Genomic DNA, 23766 nt, shown 5'->3' on the forward strand with positions numbered 1-23766 from the left:
TCTATTTTTTTAATTTCAAAGTAAAAATAACTAATAATTTTGACAAAATTTATACCCTTCCACAATAAAAATATAACCACTCGGACCCAAACAAAATGAAATATAATAAATTTTCTAAGAAAATTACTTTTGCACTTCAAACTTGTAATAAAATCTTAAATGAGTTTTATTTTATTAAATTACGAATGAGTTATACCATATGAAAGATATTTGACTCCTCATGACGAATACAAATATTGTTAACATGACAATTAAATATTTAACAACTCATTATTTGAAAAAAAAAGATATGTCGTTTTTTACATTTCTCTCTCTTAATTAAGAGTGGCGGTGATAAAATTAGTCTTGACCGATAAGAAGCAAAGTATTTTTCCTATGATATATATGTTACAATAATTAAATCAACATATTAGTATAGTTGAATCTAAATAATTAAAGTTTTTAGTCAGACAATTCTCTAAAAAAAAAAGGTTAAACGTATCCTCATTGGTATAAGGTTAGATGTATTAATTAAGACAGCATTGGAATGAGTGAGGTCGGGAGACTGTTTCACCATAATTAATAAATACTTAAAATATTGATTTTTTTTTTAGTACAAAAATATTGATAGTTACTAGGCATGGAAAAGAAAAAAGGAAGCATTTATTTTTCAACAAACTCATTCATAAAATGCTTAGTTGAGAGCAATTTATCAACTGAATAATTTCAAAAGATTAAGGAATATATCACCGAGCAGAGGCGAAGGTTCGAATCTGCACCATGTTATTGAACTAAAAAAATAATTTTGAGCAATTAAGAGTAAAATTGAACCAATTTGAGAATTAATTAACAAATTTAATAGTGTTTGATATATTTAGTAAAATATAAAAATATATATAATAAAAAAGGAAAATTTAAAACTAAAAAAAAATGTTAAATTACAAATTTGGTTCATAAATTTTTAAAACAGTGTCAAATAGGTCCCTCCGCTTTAAAAATGGTATATGTTTTTTAAATTTTAATATTGAAAAATTGAGATCATATTAGAGATAAAACTCATGTGGATCAATTAGATGCTATCTTAAAGCTTGATTTGTAACGTTGTTCTTATTTTTTGTTTCTCATTTATATCTCATTCGATGGAAAAATATAATCGAGTTTGATAATTGTTTGTTGTTTCTTCTTTTTATTACTCAAAAAAGAAACACAAACATGTTTGACAACGATGTTTTGTTTATTGTTCTCTAAAATTTGAAATTACAAAAAATAAGTTTTACATGAAAATTGTTTTCTTTTATATATTTGTTATTCATTTTATAAGCCAAAAAATGATACAATAGTACTTTCATCTATGTTTTGAAGAAGAAAAAAAAAAGAACATAAAAAAACCTAATTTTGCCGATTCTAAAATTTCTACACACTTTTAGAAACGCTCTTACAAAATGAGAAATAGATAGAACCAATGCTTACCCGATGTCATAGCCCAAAGAATTTTAAGGTTAAACTTATAATTTAATTAAAAGAAAGGATAAAATTGAAAAATGATTGAGAGAATTAAATATAATTTATAAAATTATATAGTTAATCGTCGATATGAGCCAAAGCGAGCATAGCTCAACAGTAAATTTCACGGACTTGTATTGTATTGTACTCGGAAAATACTTGTTTTGCATTTCTCTCTCTTAATTAAATTAAATGGTGGTGTGGACAAGATTGCTCCTTACTAGTCAGGAACTAAGTATTTTCTACGATATGAATCAACAAATCAGAAGCCAAGTATTTTCTACGACAGGATATGAATTACCAAATCAGAAGAGAGAGGGAGGACAAAAGAGTAAATACAAAAAGTCTCAGGGGCAAAAAAGGGATACGGCACGCCTCTGAGTCCTCGTGTGGCGCTTTTCTTGGCAGTTATCGAGCTGCCTCTTCTCCCTCTCTCTATATAACAATACAAAAATTTGCATCAACAGATTCAATTCATTCAACGTTTTCAACACCAAAATCATTCTTCTCTCTCTGATCGATCACGCGGCGTTTTCTCGAGCTCTCACACGATCACAGTGAGGAGGTAGGTGAAAGCTTCAGCTGTCTCTACTTTGAAATCTGTTATCGTTCCGCCATTTTTTTGTTTGTTTGTTTGTTCGTCGTCTGGTTGTTCTGTTGCTGTTGGATTTTTAATCAAATTTTGAACAAGTATGATGGTTTCTAGATCTGTAATGGTTGATCGGAGAGGATCTTTTTGTGTTTGATGTTGTAGATCTTGCTCCATTTCTTAGTTCGCGTTTTTTATTAGCTGTTTGGATGATTTCGAAGTTGTATGATGATGGATGTTGTGGATGAGTAGGAGGTTTAAGTTATAGTGTGTCTGGTTAATGATTAATGGCGAGTTTCATACACGTATTTATCAGCATTGAAGGAGAACAACTCATCTGAACCGTTTTTGGGTTTTCGAGGATTTTGAAATACTGTAGAAACAATCAAATGAAGGCATTCTTGTGTGACATTTTATTTCGTTTTCCGTAAAATGTCGAATTTGATAAACCGTGCTGAATTTCAACTCAGGAGGTTTAACTTGGCTCTGTCCAAGAAACCTTCAACAGTTACTACGTAATTTATTCCAGCTTCAGTAATATATTTTTTGTGGAATTTATATGAATTGCTTTGGCATGTATTCTTTTAACTTGGAGAAAATTCTATTAATTTCATTATCACTTGAACTTTTTTTAATCAGCGATCATGTTTAAAATTTGTCCACTTTTGACCGAGGCGGTGTAAAATGTGTCTTACTGCTATACTCTCAGAAGTAAGTGATGAAATTTTTTAATGGTACAGATTTCCTTCTTTGGAATACCATGGCTCCCGCAGCAGCAGCATCAACAGACTCTATAAATCCGAGAGGTACTTCACTTACTGTCTAATGAAAAAGTTTAATCAAAGCCTAGCACTTTAACTTATGTCATCAGTGCTTTAATGATATGTACTTTAGAGGTTAAATTGAAGTCAAACAACCATTATTATTGTATTTCTGTGATGGGTTTGTTTTTTCCTCTCTTTTTAAACATTCGACATTTGGTTGTATAGATGTTTGCATAGTTGGTGTTGCACGCACACCAATGGGTGGATTTCTTGGTAGCTTATCATCTTTATCAGCCACCAAGCTGGGATCTATAGCAATTGAAGGTAAGCGTGGAACCAACCTTTTTCCTCTCCTATTATGCAAATGGAATTGACCAATGATGAAGTATATATATTTTTTGACTTATAGCTGCACTTAAAAGAGCGAAAATTGATCCTTCGCTTGTCCAAGAAGTCATCTTTGGCAATGTTCTGAGTGCAAATTTGGGGCAGGCTCCTGCTAGACAAGCTGCATTAGGTGCAGGAATACCTAATTCAGTCGTCTGTACTACTGTCAACAAAGTTTGTGCGTCAGGGATGAAAGGTTCACACTCGTCATTCAAATATTTTCCTTCGCCCTGCCCTACAGTTTTCTAATATAAAATGATATTTTAGTATTCTGACGACGGTTTTTATTTTGATTATTTCAGCAACTATGCTGGCAGCACAGAGTATCCAGTTAGGCATTAATGATGTAGTAGTTTCTGGTGGGATGGAAAGCATGTCAAATGCACCGAAGTACCTTGCAGAAGCAAGGTTGCTTTTCTATTCTGTCTCTCTTATTATTCTCGGTGGCCTGAGCACTAAGCATAATTTAACTTATATTCATGCTAATTTGTAGGAAGGGATCTCGACTTGGACATGATTCTCTTGTTGATGGAATGCTGAAAGATGGCTTATGGGATGTCTATACAAACTCTGGCATGGGAACTTGTGCGGAGTTATGTGCAGACAAATATCAAATTACAAGGGAGGCTCAGGTATTGATTGTAATGCATTTTGAGTTTGTGATTTTTTTGTTCTATTTTGTAAATTTTTCTCACCTCTGGATTTCATGCAGGATGACTTCGCTGTCCAGAGCTTTGAGCGAGGTATTGCTGCCAAGGACAGCGGTGCCTTTGAATGGGAAATTGTTCCGGTTGGATATCCCTCCATACCACTGCATAGCTAATTCTCTGGTTGAAAATTACAAGTCTTACGTCTATCTAAACTTGCAGGTTGAAGTTTCCGGAGGGAGGGGAAAACCATCAACTATTGTCAATTCGGATGAGGGCCTTGGAAAGGTATTCACCTATCATCCATTTATGTAGGTTTTACTGTTCTTTAGAGTTGTCTGCACCGTGCACCGTGTACAATTTTCAAACATACACTCGTACAAATATATAAAATCTGTTCAATCACTTGTACAAGATAAAGGTGTCAGGATGCAACGGAAATTGTTTTAGGATTCTTTTGCAAGCTGTTATTAATTTCTCTTGAAAAAAGAAATTTAGTCAGAGATTACGCATGTACTTGCTTCTTTCTCATTCTTTTTTAAAATGTTATACGTGGTGCCAGTTTGACCCTGCCAAGTTGAGGAAGCTTCGACCAAGTTTTAAGGATAATGGGGGTACCGTAACTGCAGGCAATGCTTCGAGCATAAGGTGAAGAAAAACTTTTCTTGGTCACGTATTTGAGAAGTTAATAGAAATTTATCAAGCTTTATTACCTGCCTTTATATGGATAAGTTGTAGCAGACGATCAATTGAACTTATATTGAAAGTTGAAATTTTCTAAATGACAGTGATGGTGCGGCTGCCATAGTTCTAGTGAGTGGAAAGAAGGCATTGGAACTCGGACTAGAAGTGATTGCAAAAATTAAAGGATATGCTGATGCTGCTCATGTAATTCTAGATTCTTTTGTTACTTGCAATAATTGCTTTCTGGATTCAGCTGAAGCATCATTCATTCATCACATCTTCGATACTAAAAAACACTTTGTTCTAATAATATGAGAGATTAATTTGCAGGAACCAGAATTTTTCACAACTGCACCAGCGCTTGCAGTTCCAAAGGCTATTTCTCGTGCTGGCTTAGAAGCTTCCCAAATTGAATTCTACGAAATAAATGAAGCATTTGCTGTAAGATTTTAGTGACAAGGTTCAAGTAATCAGTTTCCGAAACTTCTGATGGCCAAATGCTTATATATTCTATTTAAACGATTTCTGTAGGTTGTGGCTCTTGCGAATCAGAAATTGCTTGGAATCTCTCCTGTGAGTACTCTCTCCCATGTTTATGCCATTGGCACAACACCTTTTTTGGACATAGGCAGATATTTCCAGGCCCTTCTTTCTACCTTGTAGTTCTCATCCTATCATTGTTCCAAATTCCTTACAGGAAAAAGTTAACGTACACGGTGGAGCCGTGTCATTGGGACATCCTCTAGGTTGCAGCGGGGCTCGTATTTTGGTCACACTTTTGGGGGTAATTCATCTAAAGTCTCTGCTTTGTCTATAAAAGTAGATGAGATCCATGAATAACAAACATTATAATCTTATTATAGGTACTAAAGCAGAAAGGTGGGAAATATGGAGTTGGAGGCGTTTGCAATGGTGGAGGTGGTGCATCTGCTCTTGTGTTGGAGCTTGTGTGAAGCCTGTTCTACGTTGAAGAAAGGCGATAAGATAACGCGTCGGGTCAGTCAGGTTGGTAGATGATGGTAGCCTTGGGGATCTGGAAAAGTAGAGGTCTTTTTTTTTTCTTTTTTTCTTTTTTTGGTTAATTTGACAAAGCTTATGTTAAGTGAGGCAGAGGCAGTCAAGATGTGTTGGTTTTCTTTTCTATAATGAGAATAATATGAATTTGTGCAATGTTTGTGTTTCATTTTGGGTTCATATCTAATAAGGCTAAAATGTAGTGTACTTTGTTTGAGTGTAATTCATGTTTACCATTTTGCATTATTTCACTTTTTACAATTCCCTATATTTGAGATTATTTTCAAACCATATTTAGATTTTTCCTCATATTTATCTTTTCTTTTTCAGTATAAACTATGACTGTATTTTGGTTCATTTACATGTGCTGAGATCCACAAATCTCATAGTGGAGATTTCTTTTTAATATGTTTTTTGATATGTTGTTACATATTCAAATTTCCTTAAAAAAAAAATGAAAAAGCAATTATAATTATGTTAAAGTTCTGAATTTATTGTATTGTTTCATTGAGATCAAATTTTAAATTGCTATGTCATTTTTTTTTTGTTATCGAATCGAATGGTCTTCTTCAATTCTTTTAGGTTTATGCTCTACTCTATGGCCCGATTTAAACTTATACATACAGGAAATGTGTGAATAGTATGTCTTTTGGCTACTGCTTTTTTGTTTCTTCAATTTATTTAATAGACTATTGTGGTCGAAAAAAATGATGGGATTTGCAATTTTACTTGTGCATTTATGATAATTAATCCTATGATCCCCATAAAAATAAAGTGAGAGAATACCAAGCATAAAAAAATTTCATATGGTATCTCTCTCTCTCAAGATGTAAGAGAGGATTCTTTCAAAAGATGAAGAATATTCGAATCATAAGTTAAAAGAAGCTCATTTCAATTTTTATTGAAATCTATAACATCATATTTCTATAATATTGGAGAAAAATCAATAAAATATAAAAAATATCAACAAAATATTAGTAATATAAACATAATATTAATATTAATCATTTTTAACTTATTTAAAAAGGTTAAAATGCTTATGTATTAATTAAATTTTTTTTTATGAATTTGTATTTTTATAACATTCTACATCAACAATATTTTTATGAAATTGTAACCTTGATACTACTATCAACATCAACATACCATGAAATTGAAACCTTGATCGACATCAGCATATCATGAAATTGAAACCTCAAAACTCCTATCGGCATCGACATTTGAAACTTTGCTCCCAATTCAGCTCATCCCAATTTCTTTCAGAGAAAATCACAACTTATCAAGAGAGAGAGGAGGGTTGAAAAGAAAATAGCAATATGTATAAATAAAATATAAATTGAGTCATAGATGAATAAAAAACCGTTGAGACCTGCTCAAGTCAGACGTTATCAGATTTAAAAATATTATATTCCTGGCTTTTTTCTCAAATTATGGAACAATGAAATCAAAAAGTAAGCAAGACAAGAAGAGAGTAAGAAAACTTTTATATTAAACCCAATTAGCATATTATGTTGTGTGGGGGAAAAAAAGATACACAATGATAAATAAAACCATAAATAGGAAAATATGCTGAGAATAAGTGAAAAGGGAAGAGAAGTTTGGTTGTTGTAATGGCACTAAACTCTGGAAGTCCCAAGTTTCCTTTCAAACAAGCGTTGCAGCAAGTAGACTTGGAGGACACTGGCCCCTACCAGTGCTGCTGATTCAAACATTGCCTTGTGGATTGCCCTTCTGCTCATTCCATCATTCACTGCAATCAAACACATATTACCACAATCTATCACGGGTTTCTCAATCGTCGCAATGCTCTTAAGATAACCAGAATCGAGATATGACCGTAAAACCGTACCAAGTTTCTCATTAAGGAGGTTTAGTGTCAAATACCTACCTACCTACCTTTAACGCCCATCTGCCATGGACTAAGCTAAGACGGTTCAACAAACTCGATCAACTCAATCCAAATCGTAAAAGTAGGCTAGGTTGGTTTTCAATCTTTCGATTGGACAAATATGCAACTTGAACAACTGGGTTGAGTCTAGAATATCTCTTTAACCCAAATCAACCTATGAACTACACCTCCAAATTAAGTGCAGCTTCTATTTGTTGGAAGTTCTAATGCAAGTTGTTACTCTTAATCTTTATCCGAAAAGTCTTCATAACTCAACTTCTGCGACGAGAGTAACCATGCTCTAAGCTAGGAATGTTCTAATGCATGTTTTCCTTTGAACCTGTTCGATAAAGCTATGCTCGGAAAAGAATTTGTATGGCGTTCATCCGTTATTCTACCTATTGTTCAATGTCCACCAAAATCATTCTCTTACACATGCATGTGTATTGTGTAGTCAAATATCCAGAAAATGCCATTATGCACCTAATTCTAATAGGGTCACAGCAACAAAGATGAAGAAGACAGCTACTATGATGATCATTGGTGCATAAATAATCCCTAAAAACCTTTTTTAGAGAGATTATTTAACTAACTCCCCCTTGATAACTAATCGTTTTTTATTTTTATTTTTATAAATAATGCTTGTTTCCTCACAATTAATTTGGTATATTTTTCACCTTTTTTTAGAAAGGTTTGAGTTCTCAACCAATAATTAAAAACAAAAACAAGTTTTTAAAAGTTAATTCTTTAGTCTTCAAAATTTGACTTAGATTTTAAGAAAAGTTTAGAAAACAAACCTAATGTGTTTATACTTGGAAGCCCGCTTGACAAGGAAACACATCGACGAAGAAATTAAATTGCTTAGCTAATATAGCGGAAATTATTTAAGTCTGAGACATGTTTGTCAACATTACCTATTGCCTGGCGGTCGGTCTGAGCCTCTAACCAATGCTGCTCAAACTGGATATTGTAAAGAGCTTCCTCCAACTTAGATATTTGATCCAGCAAAGGGTTGAAATGCTCTGCAGGCATATGCACAAGTTTTGACATTGAGTTTCAACTTATGGAAGAAAGTCAGTACATAACAAAACAGGGAATGGCTATCTCACCATCTTTTGCATGCTGCTCGTGGTACGAAAAGTGACCGACGTGCACATCGAAGTCTATTGTTTCGTGATATGGAGACTTGTTCGTGAAGCAGAATCGGTGAATCCCTTTGTTGTGAGCAACAAATTCATGCTTTTCACTAGTCTTGTCGCGGAAATCATGAAGATGTTCACCAGAGGGACCCTTTATCTAGACATCAAACAAAAAACTATGGGATAAACAACAAATCCTACAGGCAAGAGCAATATAACAGAAGGATCTCAAATCAAATCCTATACAAGAACTCCATAAGAAGCACAAATCCGGGAAAAAAAAAAGTACTTTCCATGTTGATCATTATGTTCTTCAGGTACTTAAAAAATTTTATGCATTTTACTGGCTTTAAACACCGATATAGCCTCTATACAGCATCATACTGCTAGTTCGTTTAGAAAATAAGATAACAGACTCAACTTCGGCGCATAGGGAAAGGCTTCTTGATCGTGTAGCACAGGAATGACTACGATTAAAGATTCTAAGGGGATGAAAGAGGACCATGTATAATATAACAACCCATTCTGATAGATATTCTAATAGTCTCTCAAAAGATTTTCTAGTTCGTTATGTTTCTATCTTATAACCTTAGTTTTCTTTCGCGATGGTTTCAAACAATGTATCAGAAATATAATCTGATGTACAATCCAAATTGCCAGGAGCTGCCCAATACCTCCAATCACGGCAATAAAGAGGCCAAAACGTCTACATACTCTTTGAGTATAACTAATTTGGTAAATAACTAACTTCAAAAGGAGTTTCTACAGACCTCTCAGTATGATTTATTTAGCAAAGCCACCAGAGGTGTAACTTTTATCATTTAGGTCTCTCCATCCAAATCAGAGCATCTCCAAAAATAAATAAATTATGAACTAACCACCTCTTATACTAAGATAAGTACCTATCCATTCTAGTTTTAGTAAAAATAACAACTAAAGAAAATCTCTGCACATTCTAGTTTTAGTGTTATCAGGGGCGAAGCCAAAAATTTTCACAGACAGCAGGCAAAGTTTTACCTTCAAACATTCCCTATACAAGGAAAATTAGAGAGAAGACCTTAAAAACCTTAACTTCTATTATTTATTCTTTTTTCGTGAGTGCCCGGACCAACTTGCACGCACCTCGACTAATCTCACGGGCCAGCTGTCAGACTCTACAATATTAGGTGCCGGAAAATACATGGGAATTAATTTCTAACCTTTAACTTCTAATATAATTTTTTAATCTAAGATGAACCAAGAAGAGCCATTGCCCCGCTGCTTCCTTCTTCGCTCCTCTCCAAGAAGAACCATCTTTTTGAAACAGATAAATATACACACACACACATATGAACACCATATCTTTAGTTCCCAGTTTCAATGAAGGACAAACAACAAAAATAAGTGAAATTGGTGGGATGGAGAGATACCACAAGATCGACTCCATCATCGCCGTAGTGCCAGGGGGAATCAGCCTTAATTACGACGAAAGAAACATGAACAGTATCTCCATCGTACTGAACATTGTGAGAGAAACATTCTTCCCTGTCTATTACAAACCTAATCCCTTCTGATCTTCTCATGCTCAATAGAAACACCCCCGCAAACGCCATCATCATAGCCCATCGCTCCATTTCTTCAAAAATCCAGACCCCATGCGGGAAACAACAAGAATCACAAACCCAAAACGAAGAAATCAAATCTCAACAAGAAGGAACGAGAGGGCGAGTAAATTACCTCCAAAATCAAAGGAATCAGGGGACGAACAAACACTTGCCGCCAATTGGGGAAGAGGGATTCTGAGAATTGTAATAAGTTAAAAGGGATTTGATCTGAGATCGGAAATCAGGGGTCAAAACGCGCGGTGGCGCAGTTGGGAGTTTTCGAACAAGGTCCCAAATCAAAAATTAAAGGAAAACCAAAAAAAAAGTTCAAAATGTTAACTTTCTAGTTTCTACTCTCTGCGATACAATACGATGTCGGCCTACGACGTGTCGGTTCCTTATTGGACTGATGACGAGACTTTGACCAATGAGAAACCAGAGAGTGTACAAAGGTTTCCTTTCTCTCTCTTCAGTTTTTTTAACTCGTCACTCGTGAATTTTTTTTTTTTTTCCCGAGTATTGACGTATCAATTTTAGAATAGTAGTAAAAAAAAAAAATTGTTAGATGCACAAATTTGGATGATTTGAATTTTTGTACTAGCCACACACTATGCAGGAGTATTTCAGTATGAGTTTTTACCCGGAAAAAACCTACCAGTAGTAAGATATCTCCTTTTTTGAATTCTTTTAAGGTCTGTTTGGTAGGCAATTTGATGAAAATTTTAAAAGCAATATTTATGTTTTTAGTATTTTCTAGGGCGGTCGAAATAGACCGAAAAGAGGCAGGCGTCAGTTCTGGAAATTCAGAACTGACTCGGTCGGTCGATCGGTGGCCTTGGCCCAGGCAATACCGACCGACCGACAATATAAGTAATATGTTTTATATTTTTTTTAGTTATTAAAAAAAACAATTAAACTGAGGGCTAGGATTGCCTCAGCACTTCGATGCTCTCTCACTCTCTCACGTCTCACTTTCACTCTCTGTCCCTCCCTGTCTTGTTGCCATACCGCCCACCACCCCCTTCTGTTCTCCCTCTTCCTCGTCGTTGTCCAATCGCCCCCCATTGGCCCGTTCTCCTCGTTTCCGCCCCTCAGCCCCCCGTGCTCTCTCACGTCTCACTCTCAACGACAAAAAAAAAAAAAACAAAAAAATAGAATGTCGGTTAAACCGATCGGTCGATCGACGCCAAGCTGCAAAGTGAAACCGACATGGTGGGTTTCAGCGTCGGGGTCAGCCCAACCGACCAATGATCAGCCCTAGTATTTTCAGATCTTGAATTCGAAAGAATTATCTTTAAAAGGATAAAATCTTTGATAAATATACTCTTTCATGATACAAAATGAGGTCATTTGTATTTGAATTGAAAAAATGTAACATACAATATATTATAAATTATATAATATCCTAAAATAATAATTATACAAAATTTTAATATATATTAATTAATTAATTAATATTATTTTAGATTAAATCAAATATTTAATTGGAAATTATTTTAGTTTACAAATATATTATTAAATTAAAACAATTTTTAAAATTAAGACTCAATTTCTGCTGCTACAAACAAATTTGAAAACAATAGATGGCCATTTAAATACAACTTTTCCTCTTTTTATTGAATTCATTATTTTTCATATTTCTATTTTCAAAGCTCAAATCACCAATGAAATGCACCCTCCAAAAATTCCTTAAATATTAGGATCTTCTCCCGTGACACCAACCAAGTGAAATTGGTCGAGCTGACCCACTGATGAAGGGTTGGCCTTGTAATCGGTCGAGCCAACCAATTGTCCTATGATACTTGGTCCTTGGGCTAGATTCACTTCTTAAGTCTAAATCTCTAAGTTCTCATGCGACTACTTGATATTCAGACTTTGCTGTCAACTTTGCTTGTTGGAGTTTGATCGTTCAATCCGTATTCTTTGTCTTACTTTACTTCATTGGTAACAATAATAAAGTCGTATATTTCAACGTGAATAAAGATATCTTACTTTAAAGATGAAATTAGAACTCATCTCCATTATTCCAAGAAGAAAAAAAAAATAGTAGTACATAATGAGTATAGAAAAATCTAAAAAATGAGTCAAATTTTTCTTTATCTTTATAATATCCATGAGTGTCCGAACCAACTTGCGTGCGCCACACTAGAAGTGAGTCAAATTCATTAACCTAATTCATGAGGCAAATACAGTCAACCCCACAAAAGATGACCTAGGGGAAGGCCTATACAAGGATGGAAAGTTAGTGGTTTCTACAGCCTACACCACATTTACAATGTAAAATTTACAGCCTCAAAGTAAAAACTTTTAATTTCTTTTCAACCTATGATTGATTTACAGTTTATACTGCAAAGGAGCACTGCAATATATCTTGCTCTCCTCCAGGGCCAATCTTTGATGCAATCTCCTCTGATGGCTAAGAAACTCCCTAAACAACTCCTTCCTTTGCTTCGCAATCGAATAATCGATTGTTCCTACACTCACTACCTTCAGCTCGCTACACACACTGACACCAACACCGCCATCATTTTCGTTACAAAGTTTATTCTGCAGCCAGTCAAGATGAACAACAGCAGCCATCAGCAGTAAAGTTTGATGATACCAAGTTAAAATTCCTACATTACTTCCTAATCTAGATCATTGTATCACCCCCGTTCAATATCAATTCTGGATTGTCATGTCATCTATAATTTTTATGAGAGATATATAGTAGTAGCATAGCAATGATATAAAGATTCTAGAATCTAGACTTTTTTTTTTCTTTTTATATCCGTGTGTTCGGACTAGCTTGCGCATACCTCGACTAATCACGGGCCAACTGTCTGATCCTACTACATTTAGTTGACAAGGTAACTCGTAGGATATTAAATCCTAGGTAGGTTTCTACCACACGAACTCATTCCCTCTAAGCCCTTTGCTATTTACAATGGCCTTTGTTGACCACTAGGCAATCGCATGATGTAACTATACAATCAATAGTTGCACTCATGTTACTACAAAAACGTCCAAACAGAGTAAATAAGAACTTACATCAATGTCTAGCACCATGGCCCCTGCCAATGTTCCAAAAGTATCGAGCCTCGCCACTTTCCCAGTTACAACCAAGGGCCTGCAGAAAATGAATGGGAAACAAATCTCACCAATAGTGGATTTTTAGTACCAATTTAATTTTTTTTCTAGTTTGTTAACTGGGAGCACCTAAGATATTTTCTTAGATACAATTATATGATCTATCCAAGACGGTCGGTAGAAAAGCCAAAGAGAGAGAGAGTGGACTGCACATTTAGTATAAATGTTTGATGATTTATAATATATTAGAAGAAATATAATTATACAAACAAGTTGGTGAAATTCATTTAATGAAAAAGTTTACCTTCCTTGGGAGGATACAATGACATGATGCGGATTATCCAAAAAACCACACAACCTATCTAGGTTCTTTCCGCAATTCAATACAACAGCTCCCCTTGCATACGACTCATCTGATAAAGTCGGGAATATGTATACTCGAGGTAATATGGATGTCTGTCCATGTAAGAATTTGGCTAGTTTTACCGGAGACAATCCTTTATCTAGATTCTCAAGTAAAATCATGTACTGATGTTTCATTCCACCAAAATCAGTATCTTGCTCGATTGCCTCACCTTTTCTGGGACTGAGAATCTGTAGATCTATGGAATAAAAACAGTTCCATGAGGTAACAAACCAGTGACTAAAAAAAAAAATTAAATGGCATGTGATTAGGATGGAAATTCTCAATTGGATAACTGAGAGATTAGGTTCATTCCCTGAATAACATAACATACCTTTACATGGTTCTACTGTACCACAAGAACGCTTGGCACGTCGTGTTTCCTACAAATGGATGGAGCCATCAAATACTAATATTAATAAGAACACAAGAAATGTAAATGGAAGTTGGAACGTAATGACTTATAGCTTGGTAACAGCTTGAGCTCTAGAAAGACGATTCACCTGGTCCATGCGTTGAAAAAAGGAGAGCTTGGGCTTCAAATTTGGACTGCAGTCATCTTTCTGACAAGAATCACCTTTATTCATTCTGGCTTGGATTTTCTCCCTAACTCTCTTGAAGAAGGTTGGTAACACTGTGTCATTAATTTTACCAGCTTGAATTTGACACATGTCAGCAATACTGGCAATTGTCAGATTCCCATGTTTTGGACCATGCTGCCAGAAAAGGATAAAGTTGCATAAGCATTCTTCTTCTCCATTTGCATAAGAGTGTTCAAGATAATCCACCTACCAATGCACGAGTCATGAAAAAAAAAATGAAAATGCCAAGGTTTCTAGTTGAATAAATGAGTTTTGGAATTTCTAATATATCATTCTTCAAAAATCCAATATTATGTTTCTCATCAATAATATATTCCGGGATCGACAATTACAACATGCACAAAAATTAAATTCAATCACGCCCATATAGTTATGAGTCTTATCACTTTATGCCCAAAAATAAAACAAAAGCCCATAGTATAAAAAAATTCCGATCCATCATTATTAGTGACATCCAAAAACATATTGGTAACCTACATCCACAGAAGGGGCATGAGTGCTTACTAATATTTTTTTATTTGATATACATTTTCCTAATATTTCTAAGAGTTGTTTATCCCCATTCATATTTCATCATACCATTAAGGGCCCGTTTGATAACGTTCTTGTTTCATGTTTCTCGTTTCCAATTTTACTAAAAAAGCTAAGCATTTTTGCAACTAATTATGTTTATTGTTTCTTATCTTTTGAAAACATTATCAAAATTGTATAGAAATTTTGGAAACAGTCAAAACAAGTTTCTTGTTTTTGTTTCCATTTTCAATTTGTTACAAAACATAAATATAAATATTGTTCGGTGCAATTCTATTTTTCTTTATTTAAAAACAAATTAAAAAAACAGAAAACGGACCCTAAAATGCCAAAAATGTGCAATAAATACGCGTACTCTACTCATGTGAAAAGCATGACATTCTTCGAGTTTAGAGTGAATGCTTCATATATCCAACTCAAGAATAGATAGATATCATTGATTAAACATGGAAAAAAAAAAAGGAACAAAAACCTGAAGTTGCGAATTCATATAGAAAATAAAGGAAAAGCTACGTTTCAACCACATTAGTGCAAAAGGCTCATTTCAAGAAGAGTAAATGGCATTATGGCAATAAATTCTGCATGCATCGAAACATGATGGAGAAGCTTTCAAAACTCGAGCCACAATATAGACCAGTTTTAGACCGTCTAAGATCCCTAAAATGGTAAGGCAGGAAAAATTGCAGAGTATGTTTCCACATAAAGGTCCATTGCCGAAAACAGCAGAGCATTTAAAGAACAGAGAGGCTAAAATTTCCAAAAATAAAATCGAAACAGAGAATAACATGGCTATTCAGCGGTTAACTCAGATTCAAACAGTGCGAGAGCGAAAAGTAAGAAGAACCAACCCCTTCCACAAGCGCGTCGTAGAACCGAACATCATCGATTCGGGAGGAGTAGGAAGCGCAGACGGCCATGCCAGGGTCCACCTTCCGGCACTCACAGTCCTGCAACTGCCTGGACAGAGGCCGAAACCTAGCTTCGAAGTCGCTCAAGTCCGATAAGCTCCGGAAATCATTGGCGCTGAAGACATTGTCGTGCTCCACCGCGAACCCGCAGTACATGATTCGAAGAGCATCGCCTTCGAGTTTCACGGCGACATTGTACCAGGCGTCGTCGTCCAGGCATCGGAACTCAATGCTGCAGGAGATTGCATCGGCTCCGGCCGAGCACATCGCCGGAGAAAGTGAGAGAGAAAGAGTACAGCGCAAAACGATCGCGTTTCTCCGATCGATCAATCAACCGCTTTTTTCAAGCCCCAATTATATACATGGAATATTTTATCCCTAATAAATAATTATTTTATTCTATGGACCCCACGCCACTTTTAAATACGGTTAATTTATGAGATTTTTTTTAGTGGATATAATATATACTAATAAATCGATGTGAATATGGATACACGCGCCATGGATTTTATAGTAATTAGTAGAATGATTTAGTTAAGGTGAGAGTATTAAATTTCCATCGACACGTAAATATTTATGTATCTTCCATAAATCAATATTTCTATACTATTTTTAAAAAATCGATAAAATATGAAAAATATTGTTAAAAATAATTTTAATTTAATCATCTTTAATTTATTCAGCATAGTGAAATGTTTATTTGTTAATTTAAATATTTTTTACGAATTTTTTATTTTTATAACATTTTTATAAATATTCATCGATATCGACATTTCCATCAATAGTTCTCGAAACCTTAGTTAAAGTTAAATTATAAGTTTAGTCTCTAGAGAAATTTAGAATATGATTATAACTCTCATTCATTGATCAACACGCTGGCGTTTAAAAATGATATGGGAGATGCTAGTATTAAAGAAATATTTATAAAGGCACAATCACATTGTGAACACGTGGATGGGTATAAAACTAAACCCCAATACTATAAATTTTCTCGTTTAGTCCTTAATAGGTTCATAAATTTTTCACAAAATATTTATAAAGTAAAATCATAGCGTGAATATTGGTACCTATTAGACAAAAAAAGAAAAAGAAAAAGGAAGGCAGTGAATGTACTAGATACGTTTAGGACATATTAAACGTAATTATAAAAATTTAGGGATTAAACTTGTAATTTAACATAAATAATAATGAGTAAAAGTGATTTAATTAATAATTAATTACTATTTTTTATTCCTAAAACTTTAGAATTTGGTATTCTAGGCCATTATGTTCTACCATCTAAACCTTGAAATTTTAAGGGAATTAAACAAAGGGAGAAAGAAAAAAACTAAAAGGAGACTACTTATAGTAATTATTAATTGCAAGCATGCTTGTTAAATTTAGAAATAAATAAAGGCACATATAATAGTAAAAATATATATATATATATATATATATATTGCTTTTTTTTAGAAAAAAAAATTGTTGCTTTTTAATATTATATACATTATTATGTTTTATTTTAATTTCATGATTACATTATATTTTGATCCATAAACTTTTAAATATATCTAATTATGTTGTTCAAAGTTTTAAATTTTAAGTCGAATTGAATGAGATGCATGTGAGAAGGAGAAGTAGACAATCCCACATGGAATATTAAATTAAAAAGATGGGTAATTAAAATTTGAAAGTTAGGCATTGATTAAGGTACTACTATTTTCGCGCATTATGTTTGAAACTTGTATTAAAAAAATGTAAAAGTGAAGATTTAAATCAAAAAACCAAATCAAGATTAAATAATATTTTCGTTTTGGTTCACTTTGATTACCATTTTTATCTTTTCGTTTTCAGCTTTTATCTATCACAATTTTAACATGACACTTTACCTACAAAATTTCTTAAAATATAACCATAAATTTGTATTAAATAGAAAATTTGTATTAGAATTTTACAAAAAGCGATTAAAATAATAACTTTTTTTTAAAGTACAGAGATCGAAATAAACATTTTGGAACTACTGAAACTAAAATAAATTAAAGTTAAAAGTCCAGAAACCGAGATGAACGTTTTGACAGTACAAAGTCAAAATTTCAGGATCAAAATAGTCCGATGCAGGAAATAAATTATATTTTTACATTCACACGAAACACTTACGATCTATATGAATAAAAAACCAATCAATCAGAGAGAGAGAACAAGAAATCCTCCGCTACCACATTTGTTCTATAAAATATGTAACTTATGCTTTATTTTCCAATTTTGGAAGCAGTATTATCCTTATCCAAGCTCTATCTAATCACTTACAATCCAATACCATAAGTAAGATTAGAGCCTCATGGCTATAACAACATATTAAGAATACAACGCTTCCAAGTTTCTAATGGCTCAAACCGAAATATCTTTACCAAAAAGTTCTGTTATTCCCTTCGACGGGTCGCTCTGCTTCACAATCGACTCCCCAACCAAAACCTGCAAAAACCAATATCACAGAGCCTCACATTCTCAAATTTCATGTAACAATGGCATCCATGAATCCAAATATGAAGGGAAATTTTCTGATACTACTGTTGTATGGCTTCCGTTTATCGTTGGCCATTAAAGCAGCATTTAAGAATAGTATGGATCTTATTAAATAATATATTAATGTGTAAAATATGGAGAGCTTACAGCTTTAACACCAGCTTCTTGAACATAAGCAATATCATCAGGAGTGAACAGCCCAGATTCTCCCACTATCTGAACAATTTCTCCTCACAAGAAGTGAATATCAGATGAGGAGGAAGTTTGTAAGTGTTTTTCATTATATATAAGAAAAAAGACAGACGAATCGGCAGCAGAACCATCCCACTTGATACTTACTGTTATGTTCTTTTCGCAGATCTTCTGCCCGCACTCTCCTTCAAGAAGCTTTTTTGTGTTGCTGATATCGACCTCGAATGTTTCTGCAAGTTATTGTTTTACACGCGTATATAAGCACGGTATATTTGCTCAATATATTAAGTTCTACTGTCCTGCATTCAAATACTTAGCTTCGAATGATTCAGATGCAGTGCTACCGATATGAGGCTTACAAGCATATGCTAAATAACATTATTGGTCATTAGTTTGTTTGAGGGATAGAGACAATATAAAAACCATTCGCTTGTTCTAGCTCCTCAAAACAACTACTGATTGAATAATTTAATCAGTGTAACCGTTTTTGTTGAATCCGGTTTTGAGAGACTGAAACTACACTAATGCTATGGTCCTTCAACCATATGGAATAAGATGTCCTAAAACATACCAATGTTGGAACTAGAAAAGAGTAGAAATGCAGTTCAGTATATGATATATTTTCAGTGGATGACCTTAAGTTTCGAGCAAAAAGTTTCAATAACAAAAGTTATTAACCATTACCAAGATTCCGATTGTTGATGCCAATAAGCTCAATGCCTTCAATTGCAAGCATCCGATCCATTTCCTTCTCATCGTGAACCTGCCGATAAAGTTAAAGTCTAAAGGTCAAAAAAATGGTATAGCTTCTTTTAACATTGTACAATAATGGTAAGCAACATCTGATATGTGCAAATAAGGAGACTTTTATAAGTTATAGTGCATAATGATATGTGTACACCGACCTCGACGAGTGGTGTCAAACCGACCATCTTGCAGATTTTAGCCATGTACTTGATGTCGAGATCAGGCAAAACAGCAGCGATCAAAAGAATGGCATCGGCACCTTTAGATCGGGCATAGTAGATCTGCCATGCATCAACCACGAACTCCTTGCACAAGAGAGGGCACTGCATATGTTTCCTAGTTTAGAAATATATTTCACATACCAATATGTAAAATTATGATTAAATGTAAACAAACCTTCACTCCAGCATTCCTTATCTTCTCCAGATTCTCAAAGCTTCCCTAATCCCCAAAAACAATAGAGATAAAACTTAGCGAATGATCCTAACATCCGAACATACCGAAAGAAAATGAACCCAAAGTCAAAAGACATTGTGAAGAAACGACGTGGCTCCAGAAATGCTCTTCACCTGAAAAAACTTCTCGTCGGTAAGAACGCTAAGGCATGCTGCTCCACCTTTCTCATACGCTTGGGCAATTTCAACCTATTATCATGTATCAGGTTTACATTAAATGAAAACAAATTGATTGTTTCAGAGTACTTGAATGCTAGACTCTTAACAAGTACTTGAATCTTTAGTTTTACTAATAAAAGGCTTGAATTTCATAGTTTTGTTTTATAGCTGAAGTTTTAGGCACGCACACTGTGGTGGATGCCTGTATGATGCACTTAACGGACCAGGTAAAATGCATCTTATCGCTACTTAATTAGGTAGGACTCTATATCCAGTCTATTCATCCCTACATTCCAAGTCCAAGACCTACTAAAACATGTTTAAAAAACTTGGCTTTGACAATTAACATATAGCACATCTTCAATATTTTTATCCCTTCCATAAACAGCATAGCACAGAAAAGCAACCGTAGTCATGGATGATGAAAAGGTTCCAATCAACAAAAATAAAGTATAAACGATGGTTATAGAAAACCTTAGAAACCGACACGTATGGAGAGGCGTCGAACTAAGCTAAAGACCAAACCTCCTCCAAATCTGATCGGCACCTCTACAAATGATTTACTAGTGCAAAGCAACAGCACACATGATATTCATATGTTTTACAAACATATAGTGCTTTCTACAGTTGTAGCAATCAAATTTCGGTACTACTAAGAGGGAATTTTCTGCTATAGTTTTTTTTTTTTTAAACCCGTGTGCCCGGGCCAACTTGCGCGCACCTCAACTAATCACGGGCCAACCGCCTGACCCTACTACATTTGGTTGACAAGGTAACTTGTAGGATACTAAATCTTAGGTAGGTGGCCACCATGTTTGAACTCATTTCCTCTAAATCCTTCGCTATTTACATTGTTCCTCATTGATCACTTGAGCCATCTCATGACCACTTGCTATAGTTACTGTGTCAAAACTATGTGGAATTAAAAAAGATTTATGCAACCTAACAAAAAAACAAACAGATACTGGACTTACTGGATCAAAGTCCTCCCTAAGAATTCCTCTGCTGGGAGAAGCCTTTTTTACTTCAGCAATCAAACCAGGCAGATTAGTTCTAAGGTAGGCAGCCTTAAGAGCTCCAAGGAAATCTCTAGCAGGAGGGGCCTTCTCAAGATCCTTCTTCAACAGAGAGAGAGGCCTTCTTTCTTTCATCTGGAAGCACTCAGAAAACAAAAAGGCTATTAGCCAACGGACAACTTCCTCAAGTATGGGAATACAGGTCAATAAAAGGTCCCATATAATTTCACCTGTGAAACTTCCTTGTCTTTGTACCATATGATCTCTTCCAAAATATTGCGAGGAGTGTTCCCTTCATTTTGCAACCGGAACTGAAAGGGTCCAACATAATGCAGTGGCGGTCCGGAGGGTGGCCTCCGGCGAATTCTTATGCCTTGGCTAGCTGCTACTTCATCTTGGAACATCCCCACTTCCCACTCCTTGACTTCCAGAGCATTTTCTTTGGATTCAGTCACTGGGGATGCCGCAGCTGAACCAGCCTCGGATTCTATCTAAATAAACAAACAGAATATGCATCATTATGAAACAATTCTGCCAAACAAGCGAGGATTTGAATGAAAATATGAGAAATATAGATAGTTAAATTATAACTTTGGTCCTAAACTTTCAGACTTACAATTTTATGTCCAGTAGGTGCTTGATCTTTCAATTATATGTTTACCACATCCCTGACTTATTAGATACTTTTTTAAAGTTGTTGGGACCTTTTAAATATTTTTACATGCAATATAAAGTTCAGAACAGTCTTAGATATTTTTAAAATTCTAAAGTTCCGCTAACTATTAAACACAATTTTAGAACCTACAGAACACTTTAAAAAATTAATTAGACACCACCCTCCACGATTAGGGATGATTCAACCTTTCTTTCCCATACGGGCAAAATGCAGATTGAACAAAAAAGGAATTACAAATGCACGAACAGCAGATAATTTCCGAACCCCAACAATCAAAATCCAAACGGGAAGAACAAGGAATTCAGAATTCGAAACCTGCTGGGCTCGGATGGCAGTAGAAATGGAAGAAGAAGAAGAAGACGAAGGGGATGCAACAGAGATAGAATTCCTCGAAGACGCGTCCATTAATGGGCCAAGATTCAGCCTTCTAGGAAGAAACTTGGACCTGCGAGTAGAAGACGAAATGGGTTGAAAGGAAACCTTGGGAACAGTTCTGAGAGAAGCCAGACCCTCCATTGTTGTCCAACTTGAGCTCGTTTGGAAACCCTGCTTTCAGAAGCAGTTTGTTTTATAGATATTGGCAATTTGTGGGGGAGTTACAGGCACAGCAAAATTAACAAAATTATCAAAAATTATTTAAAATTTTAGAAGGAAAAAAATAATGTGGGCGTTTTTTTGTTGGAACTTGGAGCCTGAGGTTGTAACTTAAAACTCCATTTTCCCTGTTTTTAGAATTGGTCCAAAATTTTCTTTTTATGTGGAAAATAAAATTCTTACGTGCACAATTCAAAAGTTTGCTTTTATTTATATACAACTAATTTTTTCAATTATGAAATTAATCCGCTTTTTTATAGTAAATCGAAATTAAACTCATGACGTTTTAGTCAAAAACATATACTAATTGTCATTAAACTAAATCACGTTGGTGAAATGAATCAATTGGACATCGTTTCAATTTAGTGTATGTAGTTTGAGCTTAATGTTAATTGAGTATTTATTATTTTAAGAGCTTCAATTTAGTCAAACCACAAAAATCTTTATTTTATCTAATAAAAATGTGATTTTTTTTATTTACGTATGGATAAGTTATAATTTTCTATTTTTGTATTAGGATTTAGTACGGAAAAAATATGTATATTTTCACGTGGATAAAAGATGGTTAATGTCTGGTGAGGTTTAATTAGACCATAAAAGTCAAGTTTTAGCTAGGGATATCTAATTTAGACCAAGATAGGGATTAAATTTAAACTTTTAAAACTAAGAAAAAAAAAACAAATATAATTTAACCATAAAGTATACTTAAATACAATAAAGTAGATTCTTCGATATTTTCTAAACTTAAAGAAGTTTTATTTTGTTTGGTTTTTTTTTTTTTTTTTGTCTTAAAAAACCAATCAACAAAAAGCATCCATTTTGTTTTCACAACCTTTTATTGTTTTTTTATTTTTGGAAGTCTAGAACTTGCTGAAATCTTGTTAGCAATGTAACTTCATTTTGTTTTGGTTGAATGGCCAATACTCAACTACCAAAGTTTTTATATTATTGGTTTAAGCTACTCATTGAGACGAGTATAGCTCATAGATGGTCGAGCAAGAAGCGGACAGGCATAGGTAACCGACAATAGCAATCGACCATCTTGAGCAACAAGAGAAAGCAGGACCAACTACGATTAAGGAAGAGAAAGCAGGAGTACAAATGACAGAAGGAACCATCGAAAGAAGGGGCACCACAATTAAGAAATTCATTAGACTAGTTAAGATGTTCCTTAAATTTTTTCGATTGCGTGTTTTAGCTTGCCGTTCAACCTAAATAAAATTAGGTATGCATCAAACTTTATTTCAATCTAATATTGAAACAAGTGGGTATACGAAGTAAAACCCATGAGAGATTTATTTCAATCTAATATTGAAACAAGTGGGTATATGAAGGAAAACCCACGAGAGATTTTGAGACAACAAGAGACTAATAACTAATAAATGTATGAGAATATGTTAGGTTTGATAACGTTCTCGTTTTTTGTTTTCAGTTTTATTAAAAAATTAAAATATTTGACAACTATTTTATATGTCTTGTTTCTCTCTTGTTTTTCTTTTTTGTTGAGATATTCTCAAAATTGTATAAAAATTTTGAAAAAAAAAAACAAGTTTCTTGTTTCTTGTTCTCAGTTCCAACGAAATCAAGTATCTTCCTTATTTCAATGGAAAAAAATAAAGAACACTAAATAGTTACTAAATGTAATTATATTTTTCTTTATTAAAAAATAGTAAACAAGAACGTAACGAGCCTTAAAAATTAGTACCAGCTGCCGGGTGAAACTACAATAATTATT

At 34.2% G+C, this 23766-nt stretch overlaps 4 protein-coding genes across 6 annotated transcripts; 1 reads left to right on the plus strand and 3 right to left on the minus strand.

The window, feature by feature from the left end:
* The first annotated feature begins 1889 nt into the window (after positions 1–1889).
* ACAT2 (acetoacetyl-CoA thiolase 2) lies at positions 1890–5813 on the plus strand. Of its 2 annotated transcripts, none has more exons than XM_022280479.2 (14): positions 1890–2047; positions 2812–2877; positions 3061–3159; positions 3245–3418; positions 3525–3630; positions 3716–3854; positions 3935–4012; positions 4092–4157; positions 4432–4517; positions 4658–4757; positions 4884–4994; positions 5085–5126; positions 5251–5337; positions 5417–5813. In XM_022280479.2, the coding sequence occupies exons 2-14, from the start codon at positions 2832–2834 to the stop codon at positions 5504–5506; spliced, it is 1224 nt and encodes a 407-aa protein (XP_022136171.1). In that variant the 5' UTR covers positions 1890–2047; positions 2812–2831; the 3' UTR covers positions 5507–5813. The 2 variants fall into 2 exon arrangements, with proteins under 2 accessions (XP_022136171.1, XP_087978898.1); XM_088122772.1 differs by having other exon boundaries at positions 1938–2051.
* Positions 5814–7039: 1226 nt separating this feature from the next.
* Positions 7040–10497, minus strand: P24BETA2 (emp24/gp25L/p24 family/GOLD family protein). Its single transcript, XM_022280526.2, has 5 exons — positions 10311–10497; positions 10004–10209; positions 8565–8751; positions 8370–8477; positions 7040–7317 (listed from the first exon to the last, which is right to left on the minus strand). The coding sequence occupies exons 2-5, from the start codon at positions 10205–10207 to the stop codon at positions 7184–7186; spliced, it is 633 nt and encodes a 210-aa protein (XP_022136218.1). The 5' UTR covers positions 10208–10209; positions 10311–10497; the 3' UTR covers positions 7040–7183.
* A 1743-nt stretch (positions 10498–12240) lies between these two features.
* On the minus strand, positions 12241–16032 carry LOC111007565 (SAWADEE protein). Of its 2 annotated transcripts, none has more exons than XM_022279971.2 (6): positions 15631–16032; positions 14153–14365; positions 13984–14032; positions 13551–13848; positions 13208–13286; positions 12241–12724 (listed from the first exon to the last, which is right to left on the minus strand). In XM_022279971.2, the coding sequence occupies exons 1-6, from the start codon at positions 15955–15957 to the stop codon at positions 12512–12514; spliced, it is 1179 nt and encodes a 392-aa protein (XP_022135663.1). In that variant the 5' UTR covers positions 15958–16032; the 3' UTR covers positions 12241–12511. The 2 variants fall into 2 exon arrangements, with proteins under 2 accessions (XP_022135663.1, XP_022135662.1); XM_022279970.2 differs by having other exon boundaries at positions 14153–14437.
* A 1857-nt stretch (positions 16033–17889) lies between these two features.
* On the minus strand, positions 17890–22030 carry LOC111007959 (Aldolase-type TIM barrel family protein). Its single transcript, XM_022280515.2, has 10 exons — positions 21753–22030; positions 20992–21252; positions 20720–20896; positions 19701–19775; positions 19528–19572; positions 19290–19454; positions 19069–19147; positions 18532–18614; positions 18340–18408; positions 17890–18141 (listed from the first exon to the last, which is right to left on the minus strand). The coding sequence occupies exons 1-10, from the start codon at positions 21951–21953 to the stop codon at positions 18058–18060; spliced, it is 1239 nt and encodes a 412-aa protein (XP_022136207.2). The 5' UTR covers positions 21954–22030; the 3' UTR covers positions 17890–18057.
* Between the last annotated feature and the right edge of the window lie 1736 nt (positions 22031–23766).

This window comes from Momordica charantia, assembly GCF_013281855.1.
Source record: "Momordica charantia cultivar OHB3-1 chromosome 4 unlocalized genomic scaffold, Mcharantia_2.0 BLBB01000004.1, whole genome shotgun sequence".
Classification (NCBI taxonomy): Eukaryota; Viridiplantae; Streptophyta; class Magnoliopsida; order Cucurbitales; family Cucurbitaceae; genus Momordica; species Momordica charantia.